Source organism: Hippocampus bargibanti, linkage group LG12 (genome assembly GCF_051943395.1).
Source record: "Hippocampus bargibanti isolate YZ-2025 linkage group LG12, ASM5194339v1, whole genome shotgun sequence".
NCBI lineage: Eukaryota > Metazoa > Chordata > Actinopteri > Syngnathiformes > Syngnathidae > Hippocampus > Hippocampus bargibanti.
In genome coordinates, this window is record NC_142745.1 from 21,233,516 (window position 1) to 21,249,338 (window position 15,823).

At 44.0% G+C, this 15,823-nt stretch overlaps 1 protein-coding gene across 1 annotated transcript; it reads right to left on the bottom strand.

Annotated features, from left to right (window-relative positions):
* Positions 1-4,884: 4,884 nt before the first annotated feature.
* Positions 4,885-15,794, bottom strand: hmces (5-hydroxymethylcytosine binding, ES cell specific). The gene is made up of 6 exons (XM_089010113.1): positions 14,868-15,794; positions 11,061-11,204; positions 10,481-10,640; positions 6,540-6,690; positions 6,272-6,464; positions 4,885-5,229 (listed from the first exon to the last, which is right to left on the bottom strand). Exons 1-6 carry the CDS (start codon positions 15,054-15,056, stop codon positions 5,044-5,046), a joined length of 1,023 nt encoding a protein of 340 aa, XP_088866239.1. The 5' UTR covers positions 15,057-15,794; the 3' UTR covers positions 4,885-5,043.
* Positions 15,795-15,823: the final 29 nt, after the last annotated feature.

The following is a 15,823-nucleotide window of genomic DNA, read 5'->3' on the forward strand; positions in this document are numbered from 1 at the left end:
CTACCCCTCACACTATCCAACTGCCTTGTGTCAACCGTTGAGACCTTCAAGTTCCTGGGAATCACAGTCTCCCAGGACATGAAGTGGGAGGTCAACACCAACTCTATCCTGAAAAAGGCCCAACAGAGTTATTGTTAATGTTAGTGCGGCCCGCATAATTGATATGAATGAAACTTGCGTGTGGAGCTGAACAAACCACGGTGGGGTAAAAGGCTCTGAAGGCTGGCACATCGGTCAGGCTTCCAGTGCTTCGCTCACTCATTCATTAATTCCTCCAGTCAGCTGGGCGGAGGAGAAGCCGTGAAGCCGCCAACTCCATTCAGCTCCTATAGTCCTCCACTGCTCTCAACTCAGAAATGAAGAAGGCGCTGCGCTTTATGATCCGGCCTGTGCCCTGTCAGTAGCCATGACCATCCTGGCCGATCACGCTCAGAGCTGCTGTGTGTTTGTTCTTACTTATTATAGGCACATCACGAGTGAAACTTAAACTTAACAGTAAGTGCGTTCACTCGGCACTTGAGAAATTCGGATAACTGTCGTTTTACGATACGATTTGAGAAAAAGAACTGCGTTAGCTATCCGGATCTTTCTGCCATGCATACGGCTTTTTAATAATCTGATGTTTAATAACATCATAGATTGAAAGTGCGCATGCGCCACAGCCCCGCGAACTGAAAGTTTAAGTTTAACTCGAGACTCACACCGAGTGGAATCACTTATTACAGAGCCCCAAAGATGTCTTTTTCAAAGCCTCCGATGAAGAGAACGGTCGGTGATGAGCCAGACAATTTCAGGAAAAGTGGGGAGTACAATATTTCTTTCTTGAGCACAGGGGCACCCGACGTGTCTTATCTGTACTGAAAAAGTCGCGGTGCACAAGGAATACAATTTGAAACGTCATGATACAACTCGACATGCTGAGTACGAAAAATACCAGGGAGATGAGAGAGCCAACCAGGTTGCCAATCTTAAAACACGTCTACTGAGGCAACAAGATTACTTCAAGAAAGCAACCATCGAGAATTTAGCAGCAGTCGAAGCTAGCTACGTCGTCAGATGATTGCTAAAGCGGGAAAGCCATTCACAGAAGGTGAATTTGTCAAAAAGTGCATATTACAGGGTGCAGAAATTGTCCGTCCAGAAAAGAAAGGCCAGTTTAACAACATCAGCCTTTCTGGCAACACCGTGGCAGAGCACATTTGTGATCTATCAAATGACATTTATGATCAACTGTGTGAGAAAGGAAAATGTTTCAGTGTATATTCAGTGGCTCTTGATGACATCACAGACACTGCCCAGCTCGCAATATATGTCCGTGGTGTTGATGACAATTTTGAAGTGATGGAGGAGTTGCTCACAGTAATTCCAATGCACGGCCAGACCACCGCTAAGGACATATCACAACTGTGTGATGCTATTGAGAATGCCGGTTTGTCATGGAAGAACTGTTGGAATAACAACCGATGGTGCCCCATCAATGACAGGGAGGAAGAATGGACTGGTAGCACTTGTTCAAAAAAAACTGGGAGAGGAGGGTGTGGAGGAGGCCATAGTACTGCACTGCATTATTCATCAGCAGGCCCTTTGCAGCAGATTCCTGAAGTTTGACAAAGTGATGTCTGTCGTGAAATGTATCAACCAAATCAGATCCAGGGGCTTAAAGCACAGAAGGTTCCGTGCTTTTTTTTAGATGAAATTGAGTCTGAATATGGGGATGTGCTCTACTTCACTGAGGTACGTTGGCTCAGCAGGGGAAACATTGAAGAGATGTTTTGAGTTGAGAGAAGAAATAAAATAATTCATGGTTGTTCCTGGGCTGTGATCCAAATGGCTCATTGACTTAGCTTTTCTCGTTGATATCACACATGAGCTTAATGTACTGAACAAGAAGCTACAAGGCCAGGGGCAATTTGTCAGTGCTGCCTATGAAAACGTGAAAGCATTCTGCACAAAACTTGTGTTATGGAAGGCCCAGCTCTCTCAGACAAACCTTTTCCATTTCCCAGCATGCAAGGCACTCCTGGATGTATGTTGAAGCCATTTTGGAGCTACAGAGGGAATTTGATCACAGATTTTCAGACTTCAAGACACACAAAGCCGCATTTCAAATTTTTGAGGACCCATTCTATTTTGATGTGCAAGATGCCCCTCCTGTGTTCCAAATGGAGCTCTGTGACCTACAGTGCAACTCTGCACTCAAAGCCAAGTTCAGGGATGTGAATGGAGAAGCAGACATGCTTGGCCAATTTTTGAGAGAGTTGACACCCAGCTTCCCTGAACTTTCCCGAATGTTCAAGCAGACCATGTGTCTTTTTGGGAGCACATACTTGTGTGAGAAGCTCTTCTCCACCTTGAACTTGAAGTCCAAGTACAGGTCCAGACTTACTGATGAGCATCTTCAAGCCCAACTCAGTCTCCACTGCCTCCTCCCTCAAGCCAAATGTGGCTCGGCTTTGTGAAAAGAAGCGCTGCCAGGTCTCTAGCAGCAAGAAGTAGGCAAGAGAAGCCGTGTTTAGGACAGTTCATGTTCAATATTTTATTTATGTGAAGAAAGTTAAAGGATAAAGAACTGTGAATACAGACATTTGAAACTTTATTAAAATAATTAATTTTCCTGTGTTTTTTTTCAGTCGTCTGTATCTGCCTTATGATCATTATAAATATTTTGTTTATTACTGGTTAATTTATTTTTTTATTCATTTTTCCATTTATTCATTTTGTGTGTGTTAAAAATAAATATTTTTTCGAACATTGGAATGTTTTATCTGTGCTTTTCTTGTGGAAATCCTGATGCGGCCCAGCCTCACCCAGACTCTGCCTCCAGCGGCCCATGGCTAAATTGAGTTTGAGACCCCTGGTGTAAGCCAAAAAGTGTGTATCACAAAAAAAAAATCCCATAGGAAACCATTAAAATGGGAATAATCCGTTCTATATACTTTTCAACTAAATAAGCCTTAAAACTACACACAACATACCTTATTCGATGTATCATAAATGTGCTATTGTATTGTAATGAAAGAAATACGCTGCACCGTATAATAAAGTCACTTTATTTACATTTGTGATGGTCATTGATGGCTTGATGGAATGGTGTTGGAGGTCGAAGGTCAGAGGGAATTGCTGTTTGGAAAGAGATGCACATTAAACGAGGACTGTAATTAAAGAAATAAACTGTGCTGTAAAATAAAGTTTTATTCACCTTTTTGATGGTCTTTGATGGCTTATGGAAGGAGAGTCACCTTCCATAAGGACTGTTCGTAACTGAACCTCTGGTGTGGCTTCTCTTTGCTTCTTTGGAGACTCCTCATCATTTTTGCTGATTAAAAACCTCTTAATTGACACCTGTTGCTTTCTGACTTGTAAGGTCTTACGAAATTCGAATTACAAAAGGCATCACAGTATCGTTCATCATGTTCTCATAGCGACAGTCTTTTCTTGATGGAACTGTTGGATAAAAGCCTGCCATTCATTCCACTTTGCCAACATTTCTTTGATGCGCTCACGAGATTCTGCAGCAATCTCCTCTTCCTCCGATCATCTTTTTCCAGAAAAGTCCGGTCTCATCCGCATTAAATACCTGCTGAGGAATGTAGCCTTCTTCATTCACCAGTTCGAGGAATGACACCTTGTAGGCTTCAGCAGCTTTATGGTCAGAACTGGCTGCTTCACCATGACGAGTGATGCAGTGAATCCCAGTATGGCGCTTAAAGTTCTCGAACCATCTGTTGCTCGCTTTAAAATCCTCAATCAGTGCCGAACTTCCAGGTTGCTGCGCGGCGAATTCGGCGTGAATTAGCCGTGCTTTCTCGCATAAAAGAGCTTTACTCACGCTGTCGCCGGATAGCTGCTTTTTGTTAATCCAAATTAACAGAAAATTTTCAACTGCTTCGATTGCCCGAGACCGTCGCTTTGAGAGCACAGAAACACCTTTTGCAACAGATGCACCTTTGATGGCTTCTCTTTTCCGGAGAATGGTAGCAATGGTTGACTTAGCATAGCCGTGCTCAGCCACTAAATCACACAAACGCATACCTCGTTTGTGTTTTTCAAGTATCTCCTTATTCTCAGCCACGGTGATTTTATTTTGTGTCTTCTTGGGCTGAACATGAGCCTGTGGTGGTTTTTTTTTCGGTCCCATAATAGTAACATTATCAGCAAAAAGCTCCAAGGATGCGATGGACGTGTGCATTCAATGAGAGGGGTTGTGGAAAGGTGGCCCGGCTGGAGCACTGTTCGGTCATGTGCTTCCGCCGAAGATCACTCCGCCAGATCTGAAGGTCGTGTGCTTTGGTGTTCTTCCGCCGAAGATTACTCCACCAGCGGTGGTGGATGTGTATCATGAAAAGTAGTGCATGTTTCAAGGTTTAATTTTCATAAAGTTGACGTTCGTAAGACGAAAAGTTCGTAAGATAAGGTGTTCCTAAGCTGAGTTCTCACTGTACTTTGGCCTGAAAACGTCATGTAGGACCAAAAAGAGGCAGAAGAGGGCGGCAAAGCTCCATGTAAGGAATTAATCAGCCTGTGGAAACGGGCTGATTAACGGGCTGCCATTTTCTGCCTTTTTTGGGTGCGACATTTCCCAACCCTGATGCCTCAAAATGACCCGGAATAAATTCTTTAATCGATTGCAAACATGTATGCTTTCTTCTTCAGAACTATTTGAATCATATTCATAACTGGATGAGTAACATATTAGCATATTCTCCTGAAGCCATTGTTTTGATTCTAGAGCAAGGCAAGACGTCTTGCCGTTACACCACGAACATGGGGGCGGGACCTTCTGAAACTGGCCACTTCCTGTTTCAAATTGAAGTACTTTTTAGACACTTGAAGTCATTTTTATTGGTGTTTTGCATTTGACTAAAAATATCATTATTATAATACCATAACTCAAACTCAGCAAAGCGTTTATTGATTAAATTCCATTGGAGCGCAAAAGCGTTGAACGGGCGGGCAGAGGCTCATGTTTTGACCGAGGATGTCACGGTGGTGACAAAGCTGAAACAGAGAACGACCAAGCGCTTGGTCGGTTGCCGTTGGACCTTATTGCGTTTTTGTTTTTTTATTGGGCGCGCCCAGCCACTGCTCAAGTCCTGTCGGGTCGCGGGGAGCAACTTTTTTGTCTGCGCCGGTCTCCCGAATCTCACGGGCCTCCGGGTCTTTGCTCTTGGAAGAACCGCTCGCCAGCCAGTTCCTCATCAACTTGGCGGTAGCGGTCGGCTCGGCCTCCTGCGGGGAAAAGAAAACGCCGTTTGGTTTGATGAGTACCGCCCACTTTAGGCACTGAGCCAATCTGAGCCGAGCGAATGCTTGGTGGCACGCAATGTCGACCACTTGCCCGTTGATTGTTCAGCGTACCCAAACACCTCACTTCAAGGACAACCGACGCCTCCGGACAAGTTGAGTCCTTAATTTGTAAAATTACTACTGAGCGTATTTTACAAATATTCCACCGCATATATCTATAATTTCCCTTTTAAGACCCGCGCTGAATTCAGGAAGTCTCGTTTTCGAGTTAGTGACGATTCCTGACGTGACATCACGTCAGGAACGCCCCTGACCGAGAAAGCAACACACAATGCATTTTGGGTACTTTTTTTAGTCTGAAAACACCATGTTGATCGCAAAATTAGAAGGAAAACTACATAAATATCGCAATGGTGAATGTTGTGTGTCGCAGCCAATTGCGGTAACACGCATAAAGAAGGTGTAAGTTTCCACAAATTCCCAGCGGACAAATAAGACCATTTTCAACGGAGCTTGTGCGCCATCTTGTGCATTTTCTGGGCGCTACATTGGAGTCCAGACGGCACGAATTGATACGGAAGGACTTGTTTAATCAATTGCTTGCAAACATTTATGCTTTCCTCTTCAGAACTATTTGAATCATATTTATAACTGGATGAGGAACAAGAAAGCATCTTCCCCGAATCTGAACTCTCTGAAGATTCTGGAGCAAGGCAGTGTGTGACCAATAGTGACGTCACGAACAAGGGACTTTCTGAAGCTACCCAGTTCCGAGCTCATTTTGTGGCAGTTTTGGGACACTTTAAGTCATTTTTATTGGTGTTTTGCATTTGACTAAAAATATCAGGCTGCGTGTTTTGGGTATTTTAGATGCTATAAAACGTGTTTCTGATGTCAGTTAGGAAACAAAAAAATGGTATCGGTTGTCCTTTAAAAGCCGCAAAACCCAGTAAAAACAGAATATGCAATATCACTTTTCCCTCGGTGCAATTAACTTGTATCCCAACTCCCCGAAAGTCCTTACCTTTTTGTTGTTCAAGTCCACTGGCTGAAGGCATTCAGAGGAGTCGTTGCGAGAATTATTGACAAGCGACGAGACGGGATGAAAGGTCAATTTGTCCTCTGACTGGAGCAGTTTCAAAGCATCCCCAGATTTGACTTCGCCAAAATCTAACCATCTCCTCACTTCTTCTTCTCCGGCCAAGACGGCCGGCATCCTGAAAGGGACGACGGTTTTAGCATCTGAGCGAGCAAGCAAAGAAGGGCTGCAAAGGTGCCGTACCCCTCCTCACCTGTCGTGGATGCTGCGGAGACTGGCGGAGGCGTCCACAGTGATGACGCTGTAGCTGTAGAGGGTCTCTCCACCGGATGGAGGTGTCCAGCAGTCAAATAGTCCCGCAATGGTCAGTAGCCGCCAGCCGGTCCACTCATCTGACTGTTCTCCTGCCTGCGAACGCAACCCAGCAAATGTTCATTGTCTTCGGCTCCAAATGCCGAGAAGTCTTCATTCTACTGGGCGCCGTCCTGAAGGCTTGGAAATCCCACAACCTACCTCCAAATACGTCTGTGTAAGCTCTCAGTCGTACAGGAGTGGATCATCGATGAGAAGGTTTCTTCAGCCGTCATCTGTACTTCTTTGAGTGTGTCGGACGTTTCGCTTCTTATCCAAGAGGCTTCGTCAGCGAGCTATTTTTTTTGCCCTATATATATCCCGACTGTCCAGACGTGGCGGTGCCAGACTCTGCTATGATTGATCCCTGCTCTCAGGTTTGAGGGAGCAGAGGACTACTCCCTGCGGCTACACTGATTACTTCTATTTTCTTGACTGATTACTTTTATTGTACTTTTATTGATCACCTCATCAGCATAACTAAGCCTATGTTGCCTAAGAAGTCGGTTGTAGGAACGATCCAAATTGAACCTCACCCCACCATGGCGATTTAGTGAAGGGCTTTGCTGTTTTATGAAAATAGCTTCTTTTACTCTCCTTTCAAACTATCTATTTTCTTTCGCTAAAATGTTAACCTCATTGTCGTCAAATGAGTGGTTGCTAGCTTTTAGGTGCATATGTACTGCAGATTGAGGCCCACTGGTCTTATCCCTGCGATGTTCATCAAGTCATTTTTTGATAATTTGTTTCATCTCCCAAATGTTTTGCTCTTTACAATTTTCATTTTTACAATGTATTGAATAAACTACATTACATTGTCTTTCATTTGGCAGCTTATTTTTTGGATGCACTAATTTTTGGCTGAAAGTGTTTATCGGTTTGAAATAAGTAGGAATTTTGTGTTGCCAAACAACTTGTAGTTCTTCAGAAACCCCTGCAATGTAAGGTACTGCTACTCCGCTCTTTTTAGTATCTTCAGAATTTTTGGTTTCATTCCTTCTTCTTTTCTTTTGACAAAAATTTTAGTGCGCTGACAAAGCCTCTTAAAAAAGAAGCGAAACGCCCGACACCTTCAAAGAAGTAAAGTGGAACCTCGGTTTACGAACCCCTTGGCTTCCGAACTTTGGGGTTTATGAACGTTACATTTATGAAAATTTTACCTTGGCATACAAACTATTTCTCGGGATACACACGGAGCTGCCACAATGAGTGATGTGTCGTTCGTGAACGAGCCCATTCTCCAAACAAGGAAATGGCACCGGACTTTTTTTTGTCCTCTATTCCCCGCCCCCAGTCGTCAGTTAAAGGACAGCCGACGTCTCCGGACAAGTTGTGTCCATAATTTGTAAAATGGCTATATTTTATGTTTTAAGACTCTGCTGAATATTCCGGAAGTCTTGTTTTTGAGTTGGTGACGTTATGTCACTGAAGGAACGCCCCTGACTGAAAAAAGAACACATTGTAGCAGTCCTTCCATCACGTCAATGCATTTTGCTGTACTTATTTGGTCTGAAAACTTCGTGTTGCCCCAAAAAGAGGCAGAAGAGGGCGACAAAGCTCCGTATACGGAATTAATCAGCCTGTGGAAACGGGCTGCTTAATTCCTTACACAGAGCTTTGTCGTCACCCCCCGCCCCCATTGCCTCAAAATGGCACGGAATAAATTCTTTAATCGATTGCAAACATGTATGCTTTCCTCTTCAGAACTATTTGAAACTGAGGCATCACATGTTTCATTCCCTATTCTTTTTAATCGTTCATCATGTTGATGACTCTCATAGCCACAGTCTTTTCTTGATGGAACTGTTCGATAAAAGCCTGCAATTCATTCCACTTTGACAACATTTCTTTGATGCTCTCACTAGATGCTGCAGCAATCGCCTCCTCCTCTGATCATCTTTTTCCAGAAAAGTCCGGTCTGATGCGCATTAAATACCGGCTGAGGAATGTAGCCTTCTTCATTCACCAGTTCGAGGAATGACGCCTTGTAGGCTTCAGCAGCATTATGGTCAGAACTGGCTGCTTCACCATGACGAGTGACGCAGTGAATCACAGTATGGCGCTTAAAGTTCTCGAACCATCCGTTGCTGGCTTTAAAATCCTCAATCAGTGCCGAACTTCCAGGTTGCCGCGTGGCGATATCGGCGTGAATTAGCCGTGCTTTCTCGCATAAAATAGCTTTACTCACGCTGTCGCCGGATAGCTGCTTTTCGTTAATCCAAATTAACAAACGTTTTTAATTGCTTCGATTGCCCGAGACCGTCGCTTTGAGAGCACGGAAACACCTTTTGCAACAGATGCACCTTTGATGGCTTCTCTGTTCCAGAGAATGGTAGCAATGGTTGACTTAGCATAGCCGTGCTCGGCCACTAAATCACACAAACGCACACCTCGTTCGTGTTTTTCAATTATCTCCTTCTTCTCAGCGACGGTGATTTTATTTTGTGTCTTCGTCAGCGAACTACTTCGCTGACGAAGCCTCTTGGATAGGAGGCGAAACGTCCGAAACCTTCACTTTTGTACAGATGACGGCTGAAGAAACCTTCTTACACGGCTTTGTCGCCATTTTCTGCCTTTTTGGGTGCGACATTTCCCAACCCTGATGCCTCAAAATGACCCGGAATAAATTCTTTAATCGATTGCAAACATGTATGCTTTCTTCTTCAGAACTATTTGAATCATATTCATAACTGGATGAGTAACAAGAAAGCATATTCTCTGAATCTGAAGCCATTGTTTTGATTCTCGAACAAGGCAAGACGTCTTGGGGTGGAACCACGAACAAGGGGGCGGGACCTTCTGAAACTGGCCACTTCCAGGTTAATTTTTTTGCAGATTTTGGACACTTTAAGTCACTTTTATTGGTGTTTTAAATTTGACTAAAATATCATACTGCGTGTTTTGGGTATTTCAGATGCTATAAAACGTTTTTCTGATGTCAGTTAGGAAACAAAAAAGTGATGTCGGTTGTCCTTTTAAGCCACGTGATTGGTCAACAACGCAGCAGTGGGGGATGGCGTTACAGACAGAGAGAGAGTGAGGCCGTTCTCTAAAAAACAAAATTGTGTCTTTGGTTAAAGCAGACATCGGCAACCCGCGGCTCCGGAGCCGCATGTGGCTCTTTCACCCCGCTGCTGCGGCTCCCTGCGGCTTTAGAAAATAAATAATGAGTATTTAATTTAATGTATATTACTTTAGTTCGTTCGTTTTTAAAATGTAATTCGATGTAAAATTATCGCAAAGAAAGCACCTACAAGGGATCATTCCTCAAGATGGTGAAAGAAGCCAATGTTCCTCATCAAGTGTTTAATGCTGAGGAAACCGGACACTCCATTCCATCAAGCCATTAATGACCATCCCAAAGGTAAATAAAATGACGTTATTGTACAGTACAGTTTATTTCTTTAATCATAATACTATAGCACATTTATTATACATAAAATAAGGTATATTGTGTGTAGTTTTAAGGCTTAGAAAATTAGAAAGTAGAAAATTATGTTTTATAGGGACCTGGGAACAGATTATTCTCATTTTAATGGTTTCCTATTGGAAATTATTTTTTGGGATACACACACACTTTTCGCCTTCCACACTCTGTCTGGGAACCAATTTAGTTTGTAAGCCAAGGTCCCACTGTACAGATGACGGCTGAAGAAACCTTCTCATCGATCTACCTCCAAATGCCCCTCATCTTGTTCCAACCTTGTCTTCTCAGAAATGAGTAGCACTTGCAATCCCGTTTGAAGGCAGTTTGAGCAAACCCATTTCAAAAGTGCCCTCAGTGGCCTTTGGGAGCCGAGGATCGCACCCCTACCCCACGGCGGGTGGGCACCAAACGCTGACTTGCCTGTGCCGACTCATTGATGGGATGTTGTTTGTCCGCATGGCAGCTGTGGGCCTGAGGGAAGTAGATGAAAAATGGCTGCTTTTCTTTCTCCTGCCTCCTCCACTCGTAGAAGCCATCTGCGAGAATAACGCAGCGTTGTCCTTTCAGCAGAGGCTCCTTGGTGACAAAACAAAGCCATGAAAGCCCTCCTGTGAAAAATGGGCTTTGGAATAACTTGTCAACAAATATGCCAGTTGGTCGATCAAGTTCTTGCCCGATAAGGCCGGGTGATATGGACACAATTTCAGATGACCATAAATACTGTGCTGAGTAATAACACTATCTGGGAACCAATTAAGTTCGTAAGCCAAGGTATCACTGTATGCCGTATTTGTAGGTGGCTGTACATTGTGACAGAAATATCTGTGTGCTGGCTACATGCCGTTTGGTTGATGGCACCTGTCAAATTGCTCTTAAGTATGAACAGAAGTTTGAATGGTTGTCAAGATTAACCCCAATGACAAACTGGTGACCAGTCAACGGTGATGTGCAGTATGCGTCTTTCAAACGTCAGATCATCATTATGGCACAAAGTACCCTGTAAGTCTTTTTCTGAAGAATGTTCTCACTGCGACAGTTGCTGGTGCTGTACTGCATCTTCCTCGGTTCCGACTCCTGAAACCAGGAAGGGACCAGGCCCCAACGCATGGAGGCCAAAACACACTCGTCCATGGGTGCATTCTAAACACACACACACACACACACACACACACACACACACACACACACACACACACACACACACACACACACACACACACACACACACACACACACACACACACACACACACACACACACAGGATCCTTTCACAAAACGGTACGTACAGCCAAAACCACACAAGATTTCACCATTGTACTAAAATGCAAAGACTTTCATTAATCTAAACCGAAAATGAAACGCATAAGCTTACAAAACAATGATAGCACGAGCTAACAACTGTTGTGTTTACTTAGCTTTCTGCCTACCGGAAGTTCGCGCCCGATCACGTGATCATTACAAATGACGACACGCTGGCTCTCCTATTAACAATTCCGCCATCACAAAGCACCTCCTGCTGATGTGCCACACCAGTGTGTCACGCAGAACTTAAGTACATAAAAATGATCCCGTTTTCACTTATTTTTGTCCCATCCAATCATCATCATTGTGCATCGACCGATGTCAGCAGCAAATAGTGATGTGGAATCGTGAAATGCTCTTCTTCGAGATGGCAGATAGCATCCGCGGTTTTGCCCAGTCACCTTCTTCATTGAAATGAATCGAGTTCGGAAAAGACAATCTTGATGTATTGGTGATCGAGCTGCAGGGCTGCTTACCCATAGAAATAGATAGGTTTAGAAGTGTCCAAAGGAGGCAATAGCATTGCGCCCCGCGGTCACCATACCGTGACGTCACTGGTGACGTCACGAGTTGTAGCCTCTGACACAGTTCCGTACCATATGAATAATTTTTGCTCGTTTTTCGTCGATTTTCTTCCGGTATTCGACGAAATTCTAATACTTTGTGGCTAAATATGTTTCAGAAGACAACTACTTCACTCTCACGTCGTCTTTCGGCGCGATGTGAAGTCGGACAAGTCCAAAATCCTCAACTTTCAAGATCAGATATGCTTTGGATTATAATTTTTTTATAATCCAAAACATACAATTGCAATTAAATACACCACTATTGATGTATATTTATTCAGAGTCTAAAAATGTTATCTCATCTCATCTCATTTTCCGTACCGCTTATTCCTCATTAGGGTCGCGGGGGTTGCTGGAGCCTATCTCAGCTGTCTTCGGGCACGAGGCGGGGGGACACCCTGAATTGGTTGCCAGCCAATCGCAGGGCACACAAAGACATACAACAGTCACTCTCACACTCACACCTAGGGACAATTTGGAGTGGTCAATCTGCCTGCCATGCATGTTTTTGGAGTGTGGGAGGAAACCGGAGTACCCGGAGAAAACCCACGCGGGTCCGGGGAGAACATGCAAACTCCACACAGGGAGGCCGGACCGGGACGCGAACCGGCGACCTCTGCACTGTGAAGCTGGTGTGCTAACCACTTGACTACCGGGCCGCCCTCTAAAAATGTTATGAATAATAGAAATGACAGCTCTTTAAGATTGAAAATTCAAATACATAGTATAATTATCTTTTGAGTGTGTTTGTAACCAATCTTCAAACGTGAAAAAAATAACATTCATAAAGAATGATCATACTTAATTGGTGATCGGAATTGGAATCAGAAATTGTAGAGGATTAGGTAACACTGTGTATAGTGTATATATGTGTGAAATCTACAACGGATCAAAAAGATCAAGAAGTAATTATTAGTATGTTGTATGAGCAGAGTCGGCTAACCTGGGGCGCGTTTCACTAAACTTTGCTATTTAGCAATATTGCTAAGCGTTAACAATATTGCTAAATGATGTTTAGTTAGACACGTTTTTAGCGTTAACAATGAATTTAGCAATATATTAGTAATATTGCTAAATTAGCAATGTTTAGTGAAACGCACACCCCTGCAGTTCAAATTTAGTGTCGAATTAGTTACATGCTTGAGGAGGCAGAGCCAATTCAATTTCATACTAATGAAGAACAGCTAGAACGTATTTATACACGGTCGGAGATCGAAAACAGGACGAAAATTAGTCGCTAAAACATCGATGAGAAGGTTTCTTCAGCCGTCATCTGTACAAAAGTGAAGGTTTCGGACGTTTCGCCTCCTATCCAAGAGACTTCGTCAGCGAACTAAAGTCTGACTGGTCGTGTCGGCCCCATTTATATATCCCTAATGTCCAGACCTCGTGGTGCCGGACACAGCTATGATAGGTCCCTACTCTCAGGTTGGGGGGGGGGGGGCGCGGGACCCCCCCCTGTGGCCCCACTGATTGTTCCTACATTCCTGACTAACGATTGGCCTATTACCCCCACTCCCCCCGGGATCACCTCATCAGCATAACGACCCTCATCAGCATTGCGAAAGTTGCCTAACCTGTTTTGCCTGAGCAGGCTATTGTATGAACGATCCAAATTGAACCTCACACCACCAGACCGGTTTAATGAAGGATTTTGTTGTTTTATAAGAATCGCCTCTTTTACCCCCCTTTCAAACCATCTATGTTCTTTCGCTAAGATTTTAACCTCATTGTCGTCAAATGAGTGGTTAGTAGCTTTTAGGTGCAAATGTACTGCCGATTGAGGCCCACTAGTATTATCCCTGCGATGTTGATAAAGTCTTTTTTTGAGAATTTGTTGAGTCTCCCCAATGTACTGCTCTTTACAATTTTCATTCTTACAATGTATGGAATAAACTACATTACTTTGTTTTTCATTTGGTAGCCTATCTTTTGGATGCACTAATTTTTGCCTTAACGTGTTTATCGGTTTGAAATAAGTAGGAATTTTATGTTGCCAAAGGACTCTTTGTAATTTTTCCAGAAACTCCTGCAATGTACGGTACTGCTACTCCTCTCCTTTTAGAATCTTGAGAATTATTGGTTTCGTTCGCTATTCTTTCTTTCTGACATTTGTTGAATGACCACTGAGGGTACCCACAGTTAGTGAGTGCTCTCCTGATATGTTTTGACTCCTTTTCTCTACCTTCAGTGCTAGTTGGTATTAGTTTAGCCCTATGCTGGAGGGTTCTGATAACTCCTAGTTTATGTTGTAAAGGGTGCTGCTTATGCTGATGAGGGTCGTTATGCTGATGAGGTGATCCCGGGGGGAGTGGGGGTAATAGGCCAATCGTTAGTCAGGAATGTAGGAACAATCAGTGGGGCCACAGGGGGGGGTCCCGCGCCCCCCCCCCCAACCTGAGAGTAGGGACCTATCATAGCTGTGTCCGGCACCACTAGGTCTGGACATTAGGGATATATAAATGGGGCCGATACGACCAGTCAGACTTTAGTTCGCTGACGAAGTCTCTTGGATAGGAGGCGAAACGTCCGAAACCTTCACTTTTGTACAGATGACGGCTGAAGAAACCTTCTCATCGATGGACCACTCCTGTACGACTGAGAGCTTACACAGACGTATCGCTAAAACATCGCAAAACGAATATTTTTTTCTTTTTATAGAAATTTCATTTTCACTCACTTGAAGAACGAAATTCCTTTGTTTTTCAGCTTGTAGTTGAAGCATCCGTAAGCGAAACATTGCGGCCCCCAACTGTTGTTCCTTTTTACAGCATCCATACGTTAAATAGACCTAAATACGCTCAAAACTATCCTATTTCTATGCCAAATCAAGCCTCGTTACTATGGACGCTACAACTCGTGCCGTCACTTCCGGGTTTGCAATCAACCTCGTCTCTACGCCCCTTCTAAACCTATCTATTTCTATGGGCTTACCTCGTCCAAGTGCCTGAGGGAGAGCAGCACGGGGTTCGTGGAGTGCGGGCTCTGGTTGTAGGACGGTCGGTATTTGTCCTCATCTCCATTCTTCCAGGATGGCTGCCTCCGCTTTCCGCGCCGGTTTCTGTACGAGCAGGCTCGGGTCAGCTCATCCGGAGCTAGGGTGCACGCAGTCCTTCCGCACATTTCGCCGGCAAGTCGCTGCCTTCGACCGAGGCCAATTCGCGACGCACTAAAGCGAAGGGCGAAGTGAACTGATCTCGTTTGCGGGCTCGTGGTAAATCAGCGTGCCAAATAGGATCAACCGCACAGTCAATTCGCCGTTTGAAAAAGTCAAGCTTCCTCGGGTTCTGTATGCTAAATTCGCGCGTAGCGTGACTAAGGAGGCGACTGGTGACAAGCCCAAACAACGCGAGGTGACGTCAAGGCGACGCAACTCGAAGTTTTTGAGCCAAGATGGCTGCGTCGCAAAGCACGGGAGGAGGGGCGTCTGCTCAAATCTAGATGCATTTCAAGAATTGCCATTGGCGCGTGACAAGCAATCGGCTAAATAACAAATACAGTAATATGACAACACAAAGACAAATATACGTATTTTTGTGTTGATTTAATCGTGGTTTTGTCAAGCCACAGTGGCTGAAGGAGAAAAAAATGATTTGGCTGCAGATATGCCGTTAAAGCCATTTTCAAGACGGACATACTTCATGTTGTTAAGAATGTTTTAGTGAGATCGACTTGTTAGCAGTTGGAATAAAGACGTGCTCCAGTCAGTCGTGTGTGCGTGTGTTTGCGCTCCTTCCTCTACTGCTACAATACCACAAAAGCAAGTTTGTTTGTTTCCAAATTGGACATACAAAAACGTAATGTCGCAAAAGCAATATTAAAGCACGCCATTATTTTTAGAAGCGGCATTTACAAAAAAAACGGGACTTGTTTGGGATTCGAAAGGAAAA